At 44.2% G+C, this 17,089-nt stretch overlaps 1 protein-coding gene across 2 annotated transcripts; it reads right to left on the bottom strand.

The window, feature by feature from the left end:
- Positions 1 to 5,482: 5,482 nt before the first annotated feature.
- Positions 5,483 to 14,253, bottom strand: LOC148812566 (GTPase IMAP family member 9-like). 2 transcript variants are annotated; one of them, XM_088908587.1, is made up of 4 exons: positions 14,100 to 14,253; positions 11,501 to 11,622; positions 8,971 to 9,693; positions 6,449 to 8,006 (listed from the first exon to the last, which is right to left on the bottom strand). In XM_088908587.1, the coding sequence occupies exons 2-4, from the start codon at positions 11,529 to 11,531 to the stop codon at positions 7,975 to 7,977; spliced, it is 786 nt and encodes a 261-aa protein (XP_088764713.1). In that variant the 5' UTR covers positions 11,532 to 11,622; positions 14,100 to 14,253; the 3' UTR covers positions 6,449 to 7,974. The 2 variants fall into 2 exon arrangements, with proteins under 2 accessions (XP_088764714.1, XP_088764713.1); XM_088908588.1 differs by lacking the exons at positions 8,971 to 9,693; positions 11,501 to 11,622; positions 14,100 to 14,253 and adding an exon at positions 8,530 to 8,752 and having other exon boundaries at positions 5,483 to 8,006.
- Positions 14,254 to 17,089: the final 2,836 nt, after the last annotated feature.

The raw sequence follows: 17,089 nt of genomic DNA, 5'->3' as shown, positions 1-17,089 counted from the left end.
CCTGGATCTGTACTGACCAGCAGTCAGGACACTGGGGTCCACACCCCTACTCTCACACACAGTGTCCTGGGATCTGTACTGACCAGAAGTCGGGACACTGGGGTCCACACCCCTACTCTCACACACAGTGTCCTGGGATCTGTACTGACCAGCAGTCGGGACACTGGGGTCCACACCCCTACTCTCACACACAGTGTCCTGATATGTACTGACCAGCAGTCGGGACACTGGGGTCCACACCCCTACTCTCACACACAGTGTCCTGGGATCTGTACTGACCAGCAGTCGGGACACTGGGGTCCACACCCCTACTCTCACACACAGTGTCCTGGATCTGTACTGACCAGCAGTCGGGACACTGGGGTCCACACCCCTACTCTCACACACAGTGTCCTGGATCTGTACTGACCAGCAGTCGGGACACTGGGGTCCACACCCCTACTCTCACACACAGTGTCCTGGATCTGTACTGACCAGCAGTCGGGACACTGGGGTCCACACCCCTACTCTCACACACAGTGTCCTGGATCTGTACTGACCAGCAGTCGGGACACTGGGGTCCACACCCCTACTCTCACACACAGTGTCCTGGGATCTGTACTGACCAGAAGTCAGGACACTGGGGTCCACACCCCTACTCTCACACACAATGTCCTGGGATCTGTACTGACCAGCAGTCAGGACACTGGGGTCCACACCCCTACTCTTACACACAGTGTCCTGGGATCTGTACTGACCAGCAGTCGGGACACTGGGGTCACACCCCTACTCTCACACACAGTGTCCTGATCTGTACTGACCAGCAGTCGGGACACTGGGGTCCACACCCCTACTCTCACACAGTGTCCTGATCTGTACTGACCAGCAGTCGGGTCACTGGGGTCCACACCCCTACTCTCACACACAGTGTCCTGATCTGTACTGACCAGCAGTCGGGACACTGGGGTCCACACCCCTACTCTCACACACAGTGTCCTGGATCTGTACTGACCAGCAGTTGGGACACTGGGGTCCACACCCCTACTCTCACACACAGTGTCCTGGATCTGTACTGACCAGCAGTCGGGACACTGGGGTCCACACCCCTACTCTCACACACAGTGTCCTGGATCTGTACTGACCAGCAGTCGGGACACTGGGGTCCACACCCCTACTCTCACACACAGTGTCCTGGGATCTGTACTGACCAGAAGTCAGGACACTGGGGTCCACACCCCTACTCTCACACACAATGTCCTGGGATCTGTACTGACCAGCAGTCAGGACACTGGGGTCCACACCCCTACTCTTACACACAGTGTCCTGGGATCTGTACTGACCAGCAGTCGGGACACTGGGGTCACACCCCTACTCTCACACACAGTGTCCTGATCTGTACTGACCAGCAGTCGGGACACTGGGGTCCACACCCCTACTCTCACACTGTGTCCTGATCTGTACTGACCAGCAGTCGGGACACTGGGGTCCACACCCCTACTCTCACACAGTGTCCTGATCTGTACTGACCAGCAGTCGGGTCACTGGGGTCCACACCCCTACTCTCACACACAGTGTCCTGATCTGTACTGACCAGCAGTCGGGACACTGGGGTCCACACCCCTACTCTCACACACAGTGTCCTGATCTGTACTGACCAGCAGTCGGGACACTGGGGTCCACACCCCTACTCTCACACACAGTGTCCTGATCTGTACGGACCAGCAGTCGGGACACTGGGGTCCACACCCCTACTCTCACACACAGTGTCCTGATCTGTACTGACCAGCAGTCGGGACACTGGGGTCCACACACCTACTCTCACACACAGAGTCCTGATCTGTACTGACCAGCAGTCGGGACACTGGGGTCCACACCCCTACTCTCACACACAGTGTCCTGATCTGTACTGACCAGCAGTCGGGACACTGGGGTCCACACCCCTACTCTCACACACAGTGTCCTGATCTGTACTGACCAGCAGTCGGGACACTGGGGTCCACACCCCTACTCTCACACACAGTGTCCTGATCTGTACTGACCAGCAGTCGGGACACTGGGGTCACACCCCTACTCTCACACACAGTGTCCTGATCTGTACTGACCAGCAGTCTGGACACTGGGGTCCTCACCCCTACTCTCACACAGTGTCCTGATCTGTACTGACCAGCAGTCGGGACACTGGGGTCCACACCCCTACTCTCACACACATTGACAGGGAAAACCGGAAAATTGCGTCTTTCTCAGCCCCCAGCCAATCAGAGAGCAGCGCTGCGCTGCCACTGACTGAGGAGGCTTGAGGAGGGCTCGCGGCGGCCTTTTTCTATTTCTCTTTCTAAACAGTGAACTCTTATTCCAGATCTTTTTTTTACCAGTTTTTACTGGGCTTTCCTCTCAGATTTAGTTGTGCAGTCCGATTTTAACTGTATTGCTTTCATTTTTATTATTGTTATGTTGGCTGTATTTCTTCAGTCCTAAGAGAAAACCCTGATGAGGGTTTGTCGGGATTAAAGCAGTCAGTTCCGATATATTTCCTCGGTCCAGTGTGTAGCTTTTAATTCTTTTTTTTTAATTTAAATAATGTCGTCTCAGGAACATTGTATCCTCACTGCACTGTGAACTGTTTGGAGTTTTCAATGTGAATGTAAGAATCAATCACTGTGACGTGTACAAAGTGTCCTCGGGTGTTAATTTAAGCGATAAGGACGCCATTAATGTGCTGATTTTTAAGAGGAAATCTATCCTCTGTTGTTGAACTGGTGAGCGAGTGAAGGGGCGGAAGTTTGTGTCTGTAGGATTCCGAGCTGACTGTGCGGCCGTAGGTGTAGAAGTGCCGTAATTTCTGTCTGAACAGGTTACATTTCTGGTGAGAAGTAATGAAAAATTTGCAATTTTATGCTTTTTTTTTCTGGCAACATTCGACTCCAGTACTGGAGTGGTAGATTCTATATTAGACCCGATTAGAAGCCTGTGTTCACTGGAGAGAACTGGTAATGACAACTAACAACTGCTAATCTACTGCAGATTATCTGCAGGGTTTGACTGATTATTTTAATTTCTTTCACTTTTGAAAAGAAACAAAATATCCGGGCAAGCAAAGGGACACAGGACAGACAGACTCAGTCGCACACAGAGACACGCCGACACAGATACTCTCACACCAGGGACAGTTTTCCCATAAGTCCATTAACCCATCTGCATGTCTATGAAACCCATGTAAACATGGGGAGAACATGCAGACTCCACACAGACAGGAATTAAACCTGTTGTGAGGCGGCAAAGCTACCAAATTGTGCCACAGTGCCACATTCCTTGCTATATTTATATATTCTTTTTTGCAGTTTTTATCATACAAATAAAAAAAAAATGTTGTCCTGGGACTAAAGTTTTTGTAGGCCCCAGGCTCAGGATACTCCAGTGCTGGCCAGAGAGATTTTCACAGTCATTCTCCTGTTTCCTCCTGAACTGGCTTCATCAGTCTGTGCTCCTCTCCACTGAGAGCTGCTGTGTAGAGAGTACTGGCACAACTCTGGCTGCTGTTGCATCATCCAGGTTGGTGCTAATCATTGGTGTTAGTGGTGGGATTCTCCATTACCTGTATGCACTTTGAGCGGAGTGTCCAGAAAAGCGCTATATATAGGTGTAAGCAATTATTATTATTATTAGTAGTAGTAGAAGTAGTTGTAGTAGTATTTTCTGTGTTAACTGTGCAGAATTTAGCAGCCAGAATCATGACCAGGTCTTGTGCAGGTGATGACATTACTCCTGTCCTGGAGTCCCTGCACTGGTTTCCAGTCAGCTTTCAAAATCCTCATGGTCAGCTATAAGGCTCTGTGTGGCTCAGCAGCTCGGTACCTCATTCTCCTGTTTACTTTGTTAATGAATTAATTAATGATTTAATAATGGATTGATAAATAATTAATTTAATGAGCCAAGATAAGCCAATGAACTCACTGGTGTCCAGTGATGCAAAATCTGAAGGCACTTGCTTCTCTGTGAAGGGTGTTCGTTAATCCCGTGAAACATGTTCATTTTGAAGTGAAGCAACAGTTACATGTATTTGTACCTGAGAACAGGAGGCATGTCTCTACACAAAGAAGAGTGGGAGTGTGGAACAAGCTGCTCCTTGTGTGAAGGAGCAACACTCTTTTGTGTGAAGGAGAGTTTTAATTTCTCCACCCTAAATGTCCTATTATGTAGTTTACAATTGTGATCTCCTTATTCTTTGTACTTTGCTGATTGTGATAAGGTACACTAGGTGGGTCTATATATCCTGAAGTACAGACAGAAATATAAAACTTCCTTAGGATTTCATACCCTTGGATCAAATCTCCTTTGTCCTCGGCCAAAGAGATCCAGTTCTACCAAGTGAAATATTTAAAGATCTGAAGTAGATTTCATGTGCTGTAGTTTAATGTGCAAAGGAAATGTTCAAACCTGTAAAAAAACACAGCTCTGCACAACAGTGTACTCGTGAGTATATTTAACTCTGCTTAGGAGCAGCACACATGCATACAGAAGAGTACAAATTAAAATATCAAAGTGGGACTGGAGCTCCTCCTGGGGGACAAATGGTGAAAATCACATTGGAAAGAGTTTTTTATGAGTCAGATGTCTGCTGTACTTTAAAAAAAAAACTAAAATCTAAAAATATATATATATTCTAAACTAAATTACCCAGGACACAGTTACATGTATAACCTCCAATTTTCATCACATAATAATTACATTTCTGTAATTACAGAACGAGACAACAAAACCAAAACGTCCAGTGACATGTTGTGGCTCTATGACACTGTAAACAAGCAGGCTTGTAAATACATTTCTTTTAACCCAATAGACATACCAGTCCAGAAAGGGAAAGTAACCAGTTAAATTATTGGTGCAGAACAGTTACAACTGGTAGTTTATGCACAATAAGCCTTGCAGAGAGCCAACATAATTATTGACTGCCTGATCAACACTGATCGATATCTCAATCAATGAGCTAACAGAGGTGTGACAGTCTGAGCTCATGATCAACACTGATCAATATCTCAATCAATGAGCTAACAGAGGTGTGAGTGCCATGACCACCCCTCGCCCTGTCAATCCAAGCTTCTTCCCCCAGGGTGTCGATTTGGTCTAGTTGATGGGGAACGACAGCAATGGAAGATCAGGAGAAAGTAGAGTTGTGAAGACTTGGCTTAACCCGGCTGGCTGAGGGCCAACCTCCCATCAGTTGGGCCCCATGCGACCAAGGGGGGAGGTGCAATGGGAGTGAAGGAGGTTAGTGAAAATTGAGCAAGGCAGAGGAAGAGGGCGACGAGTGGTATATATGGAGGCTGAGCTCTTAAGTCAGAATTAATGCAAGTTGTGGCAGCTGAGTTTAAGGAATTCAGCTGCCTTCACCCCTCCTGAACTTTCATTGATTATTGCTTATGTGTTGATGGGTTTGTGTTCATCGTATCCTGTCTTGTGTTGTGTCTTTAACCTGCCTAAAGCACATTTCCCATCTGGGAGAAGACAGTGAGTAAATTGAGTAAATGAGAAAGGATTAAATCGTGTTCAGTTCAGTTTCCTGCACTCCAGGTTTTTTATTCCTGTAGAGATTTTGCTCAGCCTCTGGTTTTTCTCCCTCACGATCCTGCACTCCTCCGGCAGCAGTTTCTCGTTGTTGGCGATCTTGGGGAGGATCTCGGCGTGCTGTTTCATCTTGCGCAGCTCGGCGATGCGGGCCTCCTCTTCCTCGTTGCGGATGAGCAGCTCGATGTAGGCGGCCGTGGACAGAGCGTTGGGCTTCAGGGCGATCTCCTCCAGCCGCGCCAGGCAGTTGGAGGACAGCCTGATCAGCTGCATGATCCAGTCTTTGATCACCTCAAAGTCAACTTCGATGTTCTCGAGCATCTCCGTCGTTGACATCAATTTGCTGGAAGCCTTAACAAAGTTGTCCTTGAGTTCTTTGACCGTCTTCTTGACTTTCACAACTTCATATTCCCACATCGTCATCTCGGATGGTCAGAGTGGTGGCAGCGACCCGGGCAGATCACACAGTGCCCTGTGTCATCCATGACAGTGCAGTCTTTCATCTCGTCTGCAGGGGGAAGGAAACATCCCGCATGGCACGAAACCCGACAGGCGATGCAGTTAATTGAAGCGTGGTCCACCTCCTCCTTTCTGGGACCAGCTCCTCCATCTCCGTCTCAAAGTTTTTGTTCTGCTCCATGTTGTCGTGCGGGGATCTCAGACATGCCTTGATCTTCTTCATTTCGCTCAGCTTCACCAGCCCGGCTTGGATCTGATGCAGCAGCTACCGTCTCCAGCCTCTCGCATTCAATCGAAGATTGAGAGGATGTCCTTCCCCTCCGTCTTCTCCACTTCCTCATCAGTGAGCTTTTGCTCCTTTAGCCCCAAAACTAGTCCAATGAAGTACCAGTCAGAGCTAAACAGGAAGACATCGGAATATGAAGCACAACTGATTAACAAGCAAAGATTTTTTAATGAAGAGGAAGATAATTTTATTGAAGAAATCTACATTTCAATTAAACAAGGTAACAAATACGGATCGTTTGGATGGCTGCACAGCTACGTGAAAAAACAAGTTTTTGCAATTTTTTACTGGTGCTCTATTAGAGCGGTATTTGTTGTCATGCAATAAGATTACAAAAATGTTTTAAAAGTTCACTGAACTTTATTAACATAAAAAGTTAATCCCTTAAGAACTATACATGTGTTTATAAAGACACATTTTCTAAAGATTGTGTACATCTTTAACCTTTGATTTTTACAAGCTAAGTTTTTTAAATGTGTTTTATGCTGTTGGAGTGAAGCTCTTAAACATTCATTGAGATATATTTAAAATACTGTATTTTTATTTAGGACCTGATGTTATCAGCATGACTCTGTACTTCACTTGGACCCTTTGCTTAGGTTTCCCTGTACTATCCTTAAATTAATAACTTATCATAGAATTGGTGGTCCACCAGTTTACTGAAAGAACTATTACAGAATAGTAGTACTCCTGATATATAAAACACAATGTCTTTTCACTAGTACATACTGGGGGAGATATTGCTTCAGAAAAAAAATGCACAAAATACACCACAGGGGAGATACAAGAAACACATTAATATTATTTTATTTTGTGTATATATATTGTATTGTATTATGTTGTATTATATATTAATATATAATAATCCTTGGATTAACAGTCTCATGACTTGAATGAGCTCCTAATTTTGTGTGTTTGGTCCCTGTTATTTAGTAAGTAGTAAACCAATTTTGCTTTTAATGATAGAAAATTAGGTTATTTCAAAGGGATTTGGAAGCTACAGTCAAACCATACCTAACCAGACCTTTGTAAACAGTCTGTGAGAGAAATTGTTTTGAAGTTGGAATTTACAGTTTCTCTGAGATTTACTCTCCAACTTATCTGAAAAAAAGCCCTCTTACATTCACATTTTAGTATAATTAAAAACATGTTTTTATCATTTTTAGTCATAACAGATATAATAGGTCATGATTTTACACACTTAACTCACATAATTAAACAAATGTCTGAGCGTTTAAGAGATATTAAACTGGTTAGAAATGAAATCATCTTTAAATTCATTTAAACAGGGCTTATAAGGAGAAATTAATTTCCCTCTCCTGCTGAGACAGACTGTCTGAATCAGTGACTGACCTGCTGCAGTTTTTCTCTGTATCTCCCTGACATCTCTCTGTATCTCTATTACTCGCATCTCTCTCCTGTGTGTCTCCTCTGTCTCTCTCAGCTCCTCAGTCCCCTCCTTTATCGCTCTACTGTCCCTTGGCTCTACGCTCTCTCTAAATTTCTCTGCTGTCTTTCTCAGCTCCTCAGTCTCCCTGTATCTCTCTACTGTTTCACTTTGCTCATCAGTATCAACAATTTGCTCCTGTTCTGTAGTCCAGTCTGGAGTGTCCACCACAGTCACCCGTCTCCCGGACACTTGTCCTGTCCTCTTTTGGCTCTACTGAGTGACCGCGGAGCTGCTGGCTTCAGAGGATGACTGCAGGGTCTCCTTCACTCACTGCAATAGGAGGAGAGACAGATGTTTAGACCACAAGACCATCGAGAAGGAATGACATATGACAGGAAAGCAACTATCTGGGTTGATTGATCTGTAACTCGTTGATCTGATCCTGTCATCCAGCTGTTTCTTGAAGGATCTCAGTTTCAACATCACAGCTGAACAGTTTATTCAAGACTGAATAGCCTTTAATTTGAATTCTGCCTTAAATTCCCCACTAAAGAGTGTCAGACTCTTAAGCTCCAGATCAAAACACAGGAGAAGAATCATTTACACGTCACACAACAGAAAACAGCAGCTTCACTCCCTGTGTATTCAGTCATATGCCTTCAAACAACAGATATATCACATGATTCTGTACTGTTTGAAGAAGGATATATAGAGATATAAAGATAATCTGTACATAGTACAATACTAACAATAATCCTTCTGAGTTCACCCTGAAAAATTGAGCGTCAGACTATATTTTGTGATTAATCACTCATTTTAAAAAAAAGGCAAATTCAGTAATTCACCATCTCACCCTGTTTGACACAGATTCTACAACAGGCTGCTGCTGTTCAGTCACAGACTCACTGATCTGCAGACAAGCTGTGACGAGTCTTTCAGACTGATGTACAGAAACAGCTCTTGTTTGGGGTTCTAATGATCTGCTGATGGGCTCTTTCATCCATTCCTGTCCTGCTGGACTTCAGAGCTGCCTTTGACACTGCTGGTCACACAGTCTTGAGGAACAGATTACAGAGGTTATTGTGTGTTTAGATCAACTGATATAAACCTTTTCATTTACAGAGACTGAACTAATTTAAGCTGGTACATATCAGTGTGCCACTGTGTTAGTAATAGCGTACAGAGTGGAGCACAGTATTATTTTAATTCCTAAAAGGACACAAGATAGTTGAATCTCTGCGTTTGATGACCAGTAATATCAGTGACTCAGTAATACAGCATCAATCTCACTCACTGCTGGGAGGCTCGTTTATACTGTTCCTCCTCTTGACAGGCAGTCTGGGCTCCTCTGTCTCTCTCTGTCTGTCCTCCTCCCTCTGTCTGATGTATTTGTCACGTTCAGTGTGTAGTTGGTCAATGTCAGTAGTGAAGTACAGCCCATAGTTTCCTGCCACCAGCTCCTCTATCTTCTCTAGCAGCTCTGTGACCTGAGTGCGGTCACCCCTGTTCTTGTTGTTGAGAACATGATACCTGTTCCCACACTTCTCCACCAGCCACTGGAGCCCCTTTCCTCCTCTTTTAATGAGCTGCTCAATGGTTGTGTCTCTCAGTGTGTCCCCCCAGGTGAACAGCACTATTGTGTGTCTCCGGACTCTCTCACTGAGAAGCTCCAGATGTTCCTCCACTGATCTCCAGTCTGTGTTTGAGTCCAGATTAATCACCAGGAGGAAAGTGTGGGGTCCTGGGGTACACAGAGACACAATTTTCACAATTTCCTGTGGATCATTCCTCATCAGCCACACATCCCAGTCTGGAGTGTCGACCACAGTGATCTTCCTCCCAGCTACTTCACACTGTCTCTTCACACACTCCTCAGTTCCTCCCTCAGCGTCAAACTCCTCTCTGCCCAGGATGGTATTTCCTGCTGAGCTCTTCCCAGACCCTCTCTTCCCCAGCAGGATGATCCTGATCTCTGAGAGACGCTGTGGTGCCTCATGGGAATCAGCCTGTCCATTCCCTGTCAGAGAGAAAGATCACAGATTATTTATCTCACTTACCAGCTTCTTATCACTGATGGCAGTTTGAATCTCTTCTCTCTAGTACAAACTCAATTTTTAGTTAAATTGTATTAATTTGCACGATTAAATATAATGAGTTTGGTTTGAAATAGCAGTTATCAACATTGATTTGAAAAGGCCTCTTTTTCCATTCACAGCACTCCCAATAACACACTGTGTTCAGTAGCAGTAGGAGTTTGCAGAGTCAGGCTGTTAAGACACAGAGCAAATCTGAACCCTGTAGTCAAGACTTTCACACCAGCAGGCAGTGATGAAACTAGAGAGCAGCTCCTTCAGCCCAGGCTGCTTTCTGGAAGATCAAGAGCTCCATACCTGAGTGAATCTACAATCTCACCAGCCATGTCTGAAAGGTGCCCAGGGTTTAGGAAAAATCACAAAATCATCTGACCATCCTGCTCGTTTGGTAGCTGTGAATCTAAAATGTCTGAAAGGTTCAGTCTTAAGCACTTGGCAGGGACGTCTTGTTTAGACACCCACCACTCTTTCAGTAAAGAAGTGTTTTCTATTCTGTCCTAAATGTTTCCCACTGAACTCTAATTTCACTGCTGAGTGTGAAACACTCCCCTAGAGCCCAGTCTGATCCCCTTAGATCTTCAAATCTCTGCTCAGATCTCCTCTGACCTCCCCTGAAGAGAATTAGACAGGAGTTAGTTTATACAGTTAAAAGACAGTCGGGCATATTTAAACTATAAAACACAGACCTTTAATTGTAAAATTAAAATCACCACTTTATCCAAAAGATATCACTGCTTTGAAATTAGACTGGAGGAGAGGAACATTCTGGGCTGTAGGGTTTTAACTACACTAAAATGTAGTTTTAGTGTAGTCTAGTTTAGCCTGGGCAGGTGGATGCTGCACATTGGTGGTGGTGGAGGAGAGTCCACATTACCTGTAAAGCACTTTGAGTAGAGTGTCCAGAAAAGTGCTATATAAGTGTAAGCAATTATTATTATTATTATTATTACTACAGTGACAGGCCAAAGAAACTGAGTCTCTTTAGTCTGAAAGGAGTGCCCCACACTGACAGGCTGGAGGAACTGAGTCTCTTTAGTCTGATGGGGGTGTCCCACACTGACATACTACACAGAGAGGGGTGGGAGGAGGGAACATGCTGCCCAGCCATATTGTTGAAGACAATACCCCGGCTTCTCTCCAGACACAGCTGGGTGAGCTCCTCCAGTCAGGACAGGAGGCTCTACTGTACACAGAGAGGGGCGGGAGGGGGGAACAAGCTGCCCAGTCAGGACAGGAGAAACAGCTGCACGAGAACCTGGAATCACTACTAATTATGGGCCAAATAAATTCCTCTGTTGTTCATCTGTACTGATTCCTCTCTGGTATTATCAGCTGTACAATAAACACGACCCCTGAGCAACAAACAGGAAACGATCATATCTGAGTGTGTCTGAGCATCATGAATACTAACAGTGTGAATCCAATACCATCAGCACACAGTCAGGTTTAACACCAATCATTCTACCTTAAATAAACACCTGATTAAAATATTTAGTGAATTCCAAACAGCTTGAGTTGACAGTACCCATCTCTGATCCCCAACAAGGGAAAGTGAAAGTAAACCAGCTCCTGTCTCTTTCCTAGTTCAGACCCCGTGTGTCTGACAGACAGAACACACTCTCAGCAGACAGGAAGACACTTCTCCAGCTGCTGCTGTGCTCTGTGACAGAGAAGAGACCCTCAGTGACTCCCTTACCGACACTCTGACAGGCAGAACAAGAGAAAACTCACCAGGGCAGAACGCTGAGCTCTCAGACGCCATCTCCCTCTCCCTCTCTCTCTCTCTCCTTCTCTTCCTGTTGATGTAGGATGGTGGGTTTCCTGTCCTCGCTGTGACACTGCTCTGGCGTCACCTGGTGGGTTTATAAAGTTAATTATCAACTGAACAGGTTCATCAGTAAGACCAAAATAAATCAACAGAACACCCAGGTCAACTCTTACCAACATCCTTGGACACTGGGGTCCACACCCCTACTCTCACACACAGTGTCCTGATCTGTACTGACCAGCAGTCGGGACACTGGGGTCCACACCCCAGGGATGGTGGAGTCTCTTTAAGGTTATTTAGTTTGGCTGGGAGTTGGGCTGTAGAAACAAACTATTAATCCCTAAATTCAGCTCTTCATCCAAATAACCATTACCTGTAAAGAGCTTTGAGTGGAGTGTTCAGAAAAGTGCTATGTAAAAGATTACGTACACTCTGCATTCAAGTTCCTACATGTAGAAAAAATCTGGAGAAACAGCCTTATGCCTGTTTAAAATTCTGTGTCAGCAGGCTGCACAGGAAAAAGTAAAGGTTTATTCCAGCTGAAAGGGCAAGACTAGAGACACAACATTTCAGCTGTGAGCTTCTTCAGTTGTGAATCTTCAGTACAGATACAGGTTCAGTACAGAGAAGCTCAGTTCAGTTTCTTGTCATCTGCACAAGTGCAATGAGATGCTTATTTGCATGTATGCTCCAATACAAGACATCAAGGAAACACCAAAAACACAGAACAGCAGTAACAACAAGTTAAATAACAACTAGAGAATAAAACACATCAGTGTTGGCAGTACAGTGGGTGAGTGTAGCCAGTGGGAGGGGTAGAGCTCAGTTATCTGAAACCTTTAGGGAAGAAGCTGTCTCTGAGTCTAGACGTTCGTGCCTTTATGCTCCTATAACTCTCACCAGAGGGAAGAGAGGAGAACAGTGAGGAACCAGGATGACTGGTGTCCTTAATGATACTTCCTTAGCGAGTAGTAAAAATGTCTGAAATAGAGGGGAGCTGTACTCCAGTGATGGACTGGGCTGACCTGACCACCCCCTGTAACTCCTTCTAGTCAGACAACAAGCTGCTGCCAAACCACACTGTAATCCCACACCTGAGCCATTCTCAATAGCACACCTGTAACATGTGGTCAGGACAGCTGAAGATAGACCAGATTTCTTCAGCTGTCTGAGGAAGTAAAGCACTGTTGTAGCATGTAGCTCCAGTTACATGCTGGGACCACGTTAAGTCATTAGCGATGAAGGCACCCAGGAACGTGAAGCTGCTAACCATCTTAACAGCCACCCCACTGATGTGAAGAGGGTGTGATCCCCACCATGCTTTCTGAAATCAATGACCAGCTCCTTGGTTTTGCGGACATTGAGGGAGGTTATTATCAGTGCAGCACTCCACCAGGTTCCTGACCTCATCCCTGCAGGCTGTCTCATCATTAGCAGTGATTCGGCCAATGACGGTAGTGTCATCAGCATATTTGTAGATGGAATAGGAGCTGTCCAGCTATATAAGAGCGGGGAGACCCCAGCAGTGTGTCAGTCCTTTAGGACAGTCCCAGCTCTGTGTTACTGTGTGTATTGAGCTCGACATGAAACTGCCCAAGACCATCTCCTGCTCAGTGTACACAGGACACCAGGTAAACATCTGTAAGCAACACTTAACATTTTAAGAAAAGAAAGTTGTCACACACTTCCCCTGTTTCACTTTCATTCCCGGAGTAAGCGAAGCACATTGTGCAGCACGTCTCTCTGTGGTTTCTGTGGGTTATTTCTGCTGTACTGTGACCTGCAGACCTGTGTTTTTGCATGTCTCCACACCTCTCACAGCATTGTCGTTTCTGAGAAAGGTTGTCGTTTCTCAGAACCATGAGTGTGTTTACTCTTCATAAGAACCTCTGTAGCTGCCATCTTGTCTGTCATTTTGTGCTCTTATCCTAACAGCTGGTGGCTTTCTCAGTTATAAACACACCCAACTGGCCAGGAGACACAGTGAGAGAGAGGAGATCACACATAATCACTCAGGAATATACATAAACAACAGGACAGGAGACACAGTCAGAGAGAGAAGATCACAGAGAATCCCTCGGTAACAAACACACACAGTAGGACAGGAGACACAGTGAGAGAGAGGAGATCACAGAGAATCCCTCAGTAACAAACACACACAGTAGGACAGGAGACACAGTGAGAGAGAGGAGATCACAGAGAATCCCTCAGTAATATAGTGCCTATAGAAAGTCTATACCCTCCTTGGACTTTTTCACATTTCATTAAGTTGCTGCATGGAACCATAATAGATTTAACTGAGAATGTTTGCCATCCATCAACACAAAGTCCTCTTTAATGTCAAAGCGAAAAAAAATCCAGACTTCTACTAAATTAATTAAAAATAAAGCAGAAAATAATTGAATGCATAAGTATTCACAACCGTGCATTGACGGTGTGACAACTCGCACTATGAACACGAAGATCATCGTTGTCAAAGCATGAAAAGGATTCGGGAAAACTCGAGCGGTCGTTTAAAGTAAAAACTCTCACGAAAAGATCACTTCTGAAATCCCTACTCACCAGAATAATCACGGACACGTCGTCGGCAGACAATTTCCAAGCAAAGACAGAGCAGCGTGAAGCAGCGACATGAAGCGACTCTAACTTGGCGGCACCTTTCAAAATAAAAGTACCCTAAAAACTGCCGCATGAAATAAAATCCTGGACCAGGTAAAATCTCATTTATAGCACAACAACACTTTGTACATCCTCAGAACTGGGTGGAATGTGATAAAGACCCACAGGTAATAGAAAATCACCATAGTTTTGCCAGATAAGTGTCTTTGCTGATGTTGCTGCGGTTTATAAACTACTTCCTGTTCTCAGACTGTGACCGTGCAGTGATGGACAGGGAGTGGTCTCACTCCCCTCCCGACCAAACTAAAATCTGTACTGTATCTGTACTGTACTGTATCTATATCTGCACTGTACTGTATCTATATCTCCATTGTACTATATCTGTACTGTACTGTATCTATATCTCCACTGTACTACATCTGTACTGTATCTATATCTATATCTCCACTGTATCTATATCTGTACTGTACCTGTATCTTTCTGTACTATACTGTATGTATATCTGTACTGTATCTATATCTCCACTGTACTACATCTGTACTGTACTGTATCTATATCTCCACTGTACTATAACAGTATCTTTCTGTACTATATGTATATCTGTATCTGTACTGTATCTATATCTCCACTGTACTACATCTGTACTGTATCTATATCTATATCTCCACTGTATCTATATCTGTACTGTACCTGTATCTATATCTCCACTGTACTACATCTGTACTGTACTGTATCTATATCTCCACTTTACTGTACCTGTATCTTTCTGTACTATATGTATATCTGTACTGTATCTATATCTCCACTGTACTACATCTGCACTGTACTGTATATATATCTCCACTGTACTATATCTGTATAGTGCTGGATTTCCAAAACAAGTGTATTGAAGGTACAAAAAATTAGTTGGTGTTGAACCTGAATGTTCGCACAAATCTTAAAGACAGCAGTGAATGTGATCAGACATGGCTGTTTCCTGTATGAAACCAGAGCAGCAGAGAGTCACACAGAATATAAAAAGAGTCACAGATGAGACTTGCCTCGTTGGTTAGTCACTCACTGATACAGGTCAGTTTTTCAGACTTGAGAAGTATCATCACTGCAGAATGAAAAAGAGAGGATTAAATATTTATTTTAATTTTGTAGTCCTGGGTATGAGTAAATAAAGTAGTTGTGATTCATATGATTATTATTTAGCCTAAAACTAGAAACTGCAGTTGTTCCAGTCTCATGCCTCGCAATATTTCCTAATCTAAGGGCAAGAGCCTTTGCCGTTATCTTATAATCAGAGTTTAATAAACTAATGGGTCTGTACAATGCACAGTCCTGTGGATCTGTAACTGTTTTTCGAAAGCAAACAGAGGATGTATTCCAAGTCTCAGGAATTAAGCCTTGATGTTTTGGAATACAGGTAACTTGTAGAACTCTGGGTGATCTCCAGGGTAGTTATTTAATAAAACTGCCTCCACAACCTCTTCAGGAGTAAAATTGCCCCAGAGATGGTGTTGGTTGAATGCTATATGTTCCACAGTGTTTTGTGACTCAGAAAGTGACTGTAATCTGTTTTTGATCAGACTGACAGACTTAATGTTTCATTTATTTTGAGTATATAGTTTATTACCAAATTTGGAGTGATTTCTCTGCTTAGAGAAAAACAACAGGTCTGAATTTTTCTAAATTCATTTTTTTATTGCTGTACATTATGAGGAGGTGGTTCTCCAGCCTTCTTACAGTGGTGCTAGAAAGTTTGTGAACCCGTTAGACTTTTCTGAATTTCTGCTTAAATTTGACCTACTATAAAATGTGATCAGATCTTCATCCAAGTCCTAAAATTAAAAATAGAGAACCCAATAAAACAAATAACGCACAAAAGGATATACTTTTAATTTATTAATTGATCAAAATGATCCAACATTAAATATGAAGATCTGATCACATTTTAGGTCACATTTATGCAGATATTCAGAAAATTCTAAACTTTCTAGCACCACTGTATACTCCAATGGACTTTACCTTATGATTTTAAATTTTAAATTTAATGATTTAAAAAGTTTACACCTGGCTAGTGTCAACATTTCCTGTTCTTGGGTGCTTCAAAGAAAGAAGATTGTGAAGATTGTGTCTCTGTGTCCCCCAGGACCCCACACTCTTCTGGTTATTGATCTGGACTCAAACATAGACTGGAGATCAGTAAAGAAACATCTGGATTTTCTCAGTGAGAGAGTGTGGAGACACACAATAGTGCTGTTCACCTGGGGGGACACACTGAGAGACACAACCATTGAGCAGCTCATTGAGAGAGGAGGAGAGGATCTCCAGTGTCTGGCGGAGAAGTGTGGGAACAGGTATCATGTTCTCAACGACAAGAACAGGGGTGACCGCACTCAGGTCACAGAGCTGCTGGAGAAGATAGAGGACATGGTGGCAGGAAACTATGGGCTGTACTTCACTACTGACATTGACCAACTACACACTGAACGTGACAAATACATCAGACAGAGGGAGGAGGACAGACAGAGAGAGACAGAGGAGCTCAGACAAAGGGAGGAGGAGAGACAGAAGAGCTGAGACAGAGAGAGGAGGAGAGACAGAGAGAGACAGAGGAGCTGAGACAGAAGTATGAAAGAAGGGAGAGAGAGAGAGAAGTTGAGCTCAGACAGAGGTTGGAGGAGGAGTGGAGCAGGAGAGAAGAGGAGCTGAAGGAGAAGATGAGAAAGACACTGAAGGAAGAGGAGCTGGAGAAAGAGACATAGGAGCCCAGACTGCCTGAGAAGAGGAAGAACAGTGTGGAGTTCATCCCACCTGCCAGTGAGTGTGATTGATGCTGTATTATTGAGTCACTGATCTTACTGGTCATCAGACTGAGAGATTCAAACATCTTGGGTCCTATTAGGAATTAAAATCATACTGTGGTCACTCCTGTACTGTATTAA

Source organism: Atractosteus spatula, assembly GCF_055471065.1.
Source record: "Atractosteus spatula isolate fAtrSpa1 chromosome 10 unlocalized genomic scaffold, fAtrSpa1.hap1 SUPER_10_unloc_2, whole genome shotgun sequence".
In the NCBI taxonomy this organism is placed as follows: domain Eukaryota; kingdom Metazoa; phylum Chordata; class Actinopteri; order Semionotiformes; family Lepisosteidae; genus Atractosteus; species Atractosteus spatula.
Note: the sequence above shows the minus strand (reverse complement) of the source record. Positions and strands in the feature narration are given on the sequence as shown.

Coding starts and splice junctions, on each gene's coding strand:
- LOC148812566 (XM_088908587.1), bottom strand. CDS start 11,531: ATGGCGTCTGAGAGCTCAGCGTTCTGCCCTG. Junction 9,694..11,500: donor GAGCTCAGCGTTCTGCCCTG/GTGAGTTTTCTC, acceptor TCTCTCTGACAG/GGAATGGACAGGCTGATTCC. Junction 8,007..8,970: donor TATAAACGAGCCTCCCAGCA/GTGAGTGAGATT, acceptor CTCCTATTGCAG/TGAGTGAAGGAGACCCTGCA.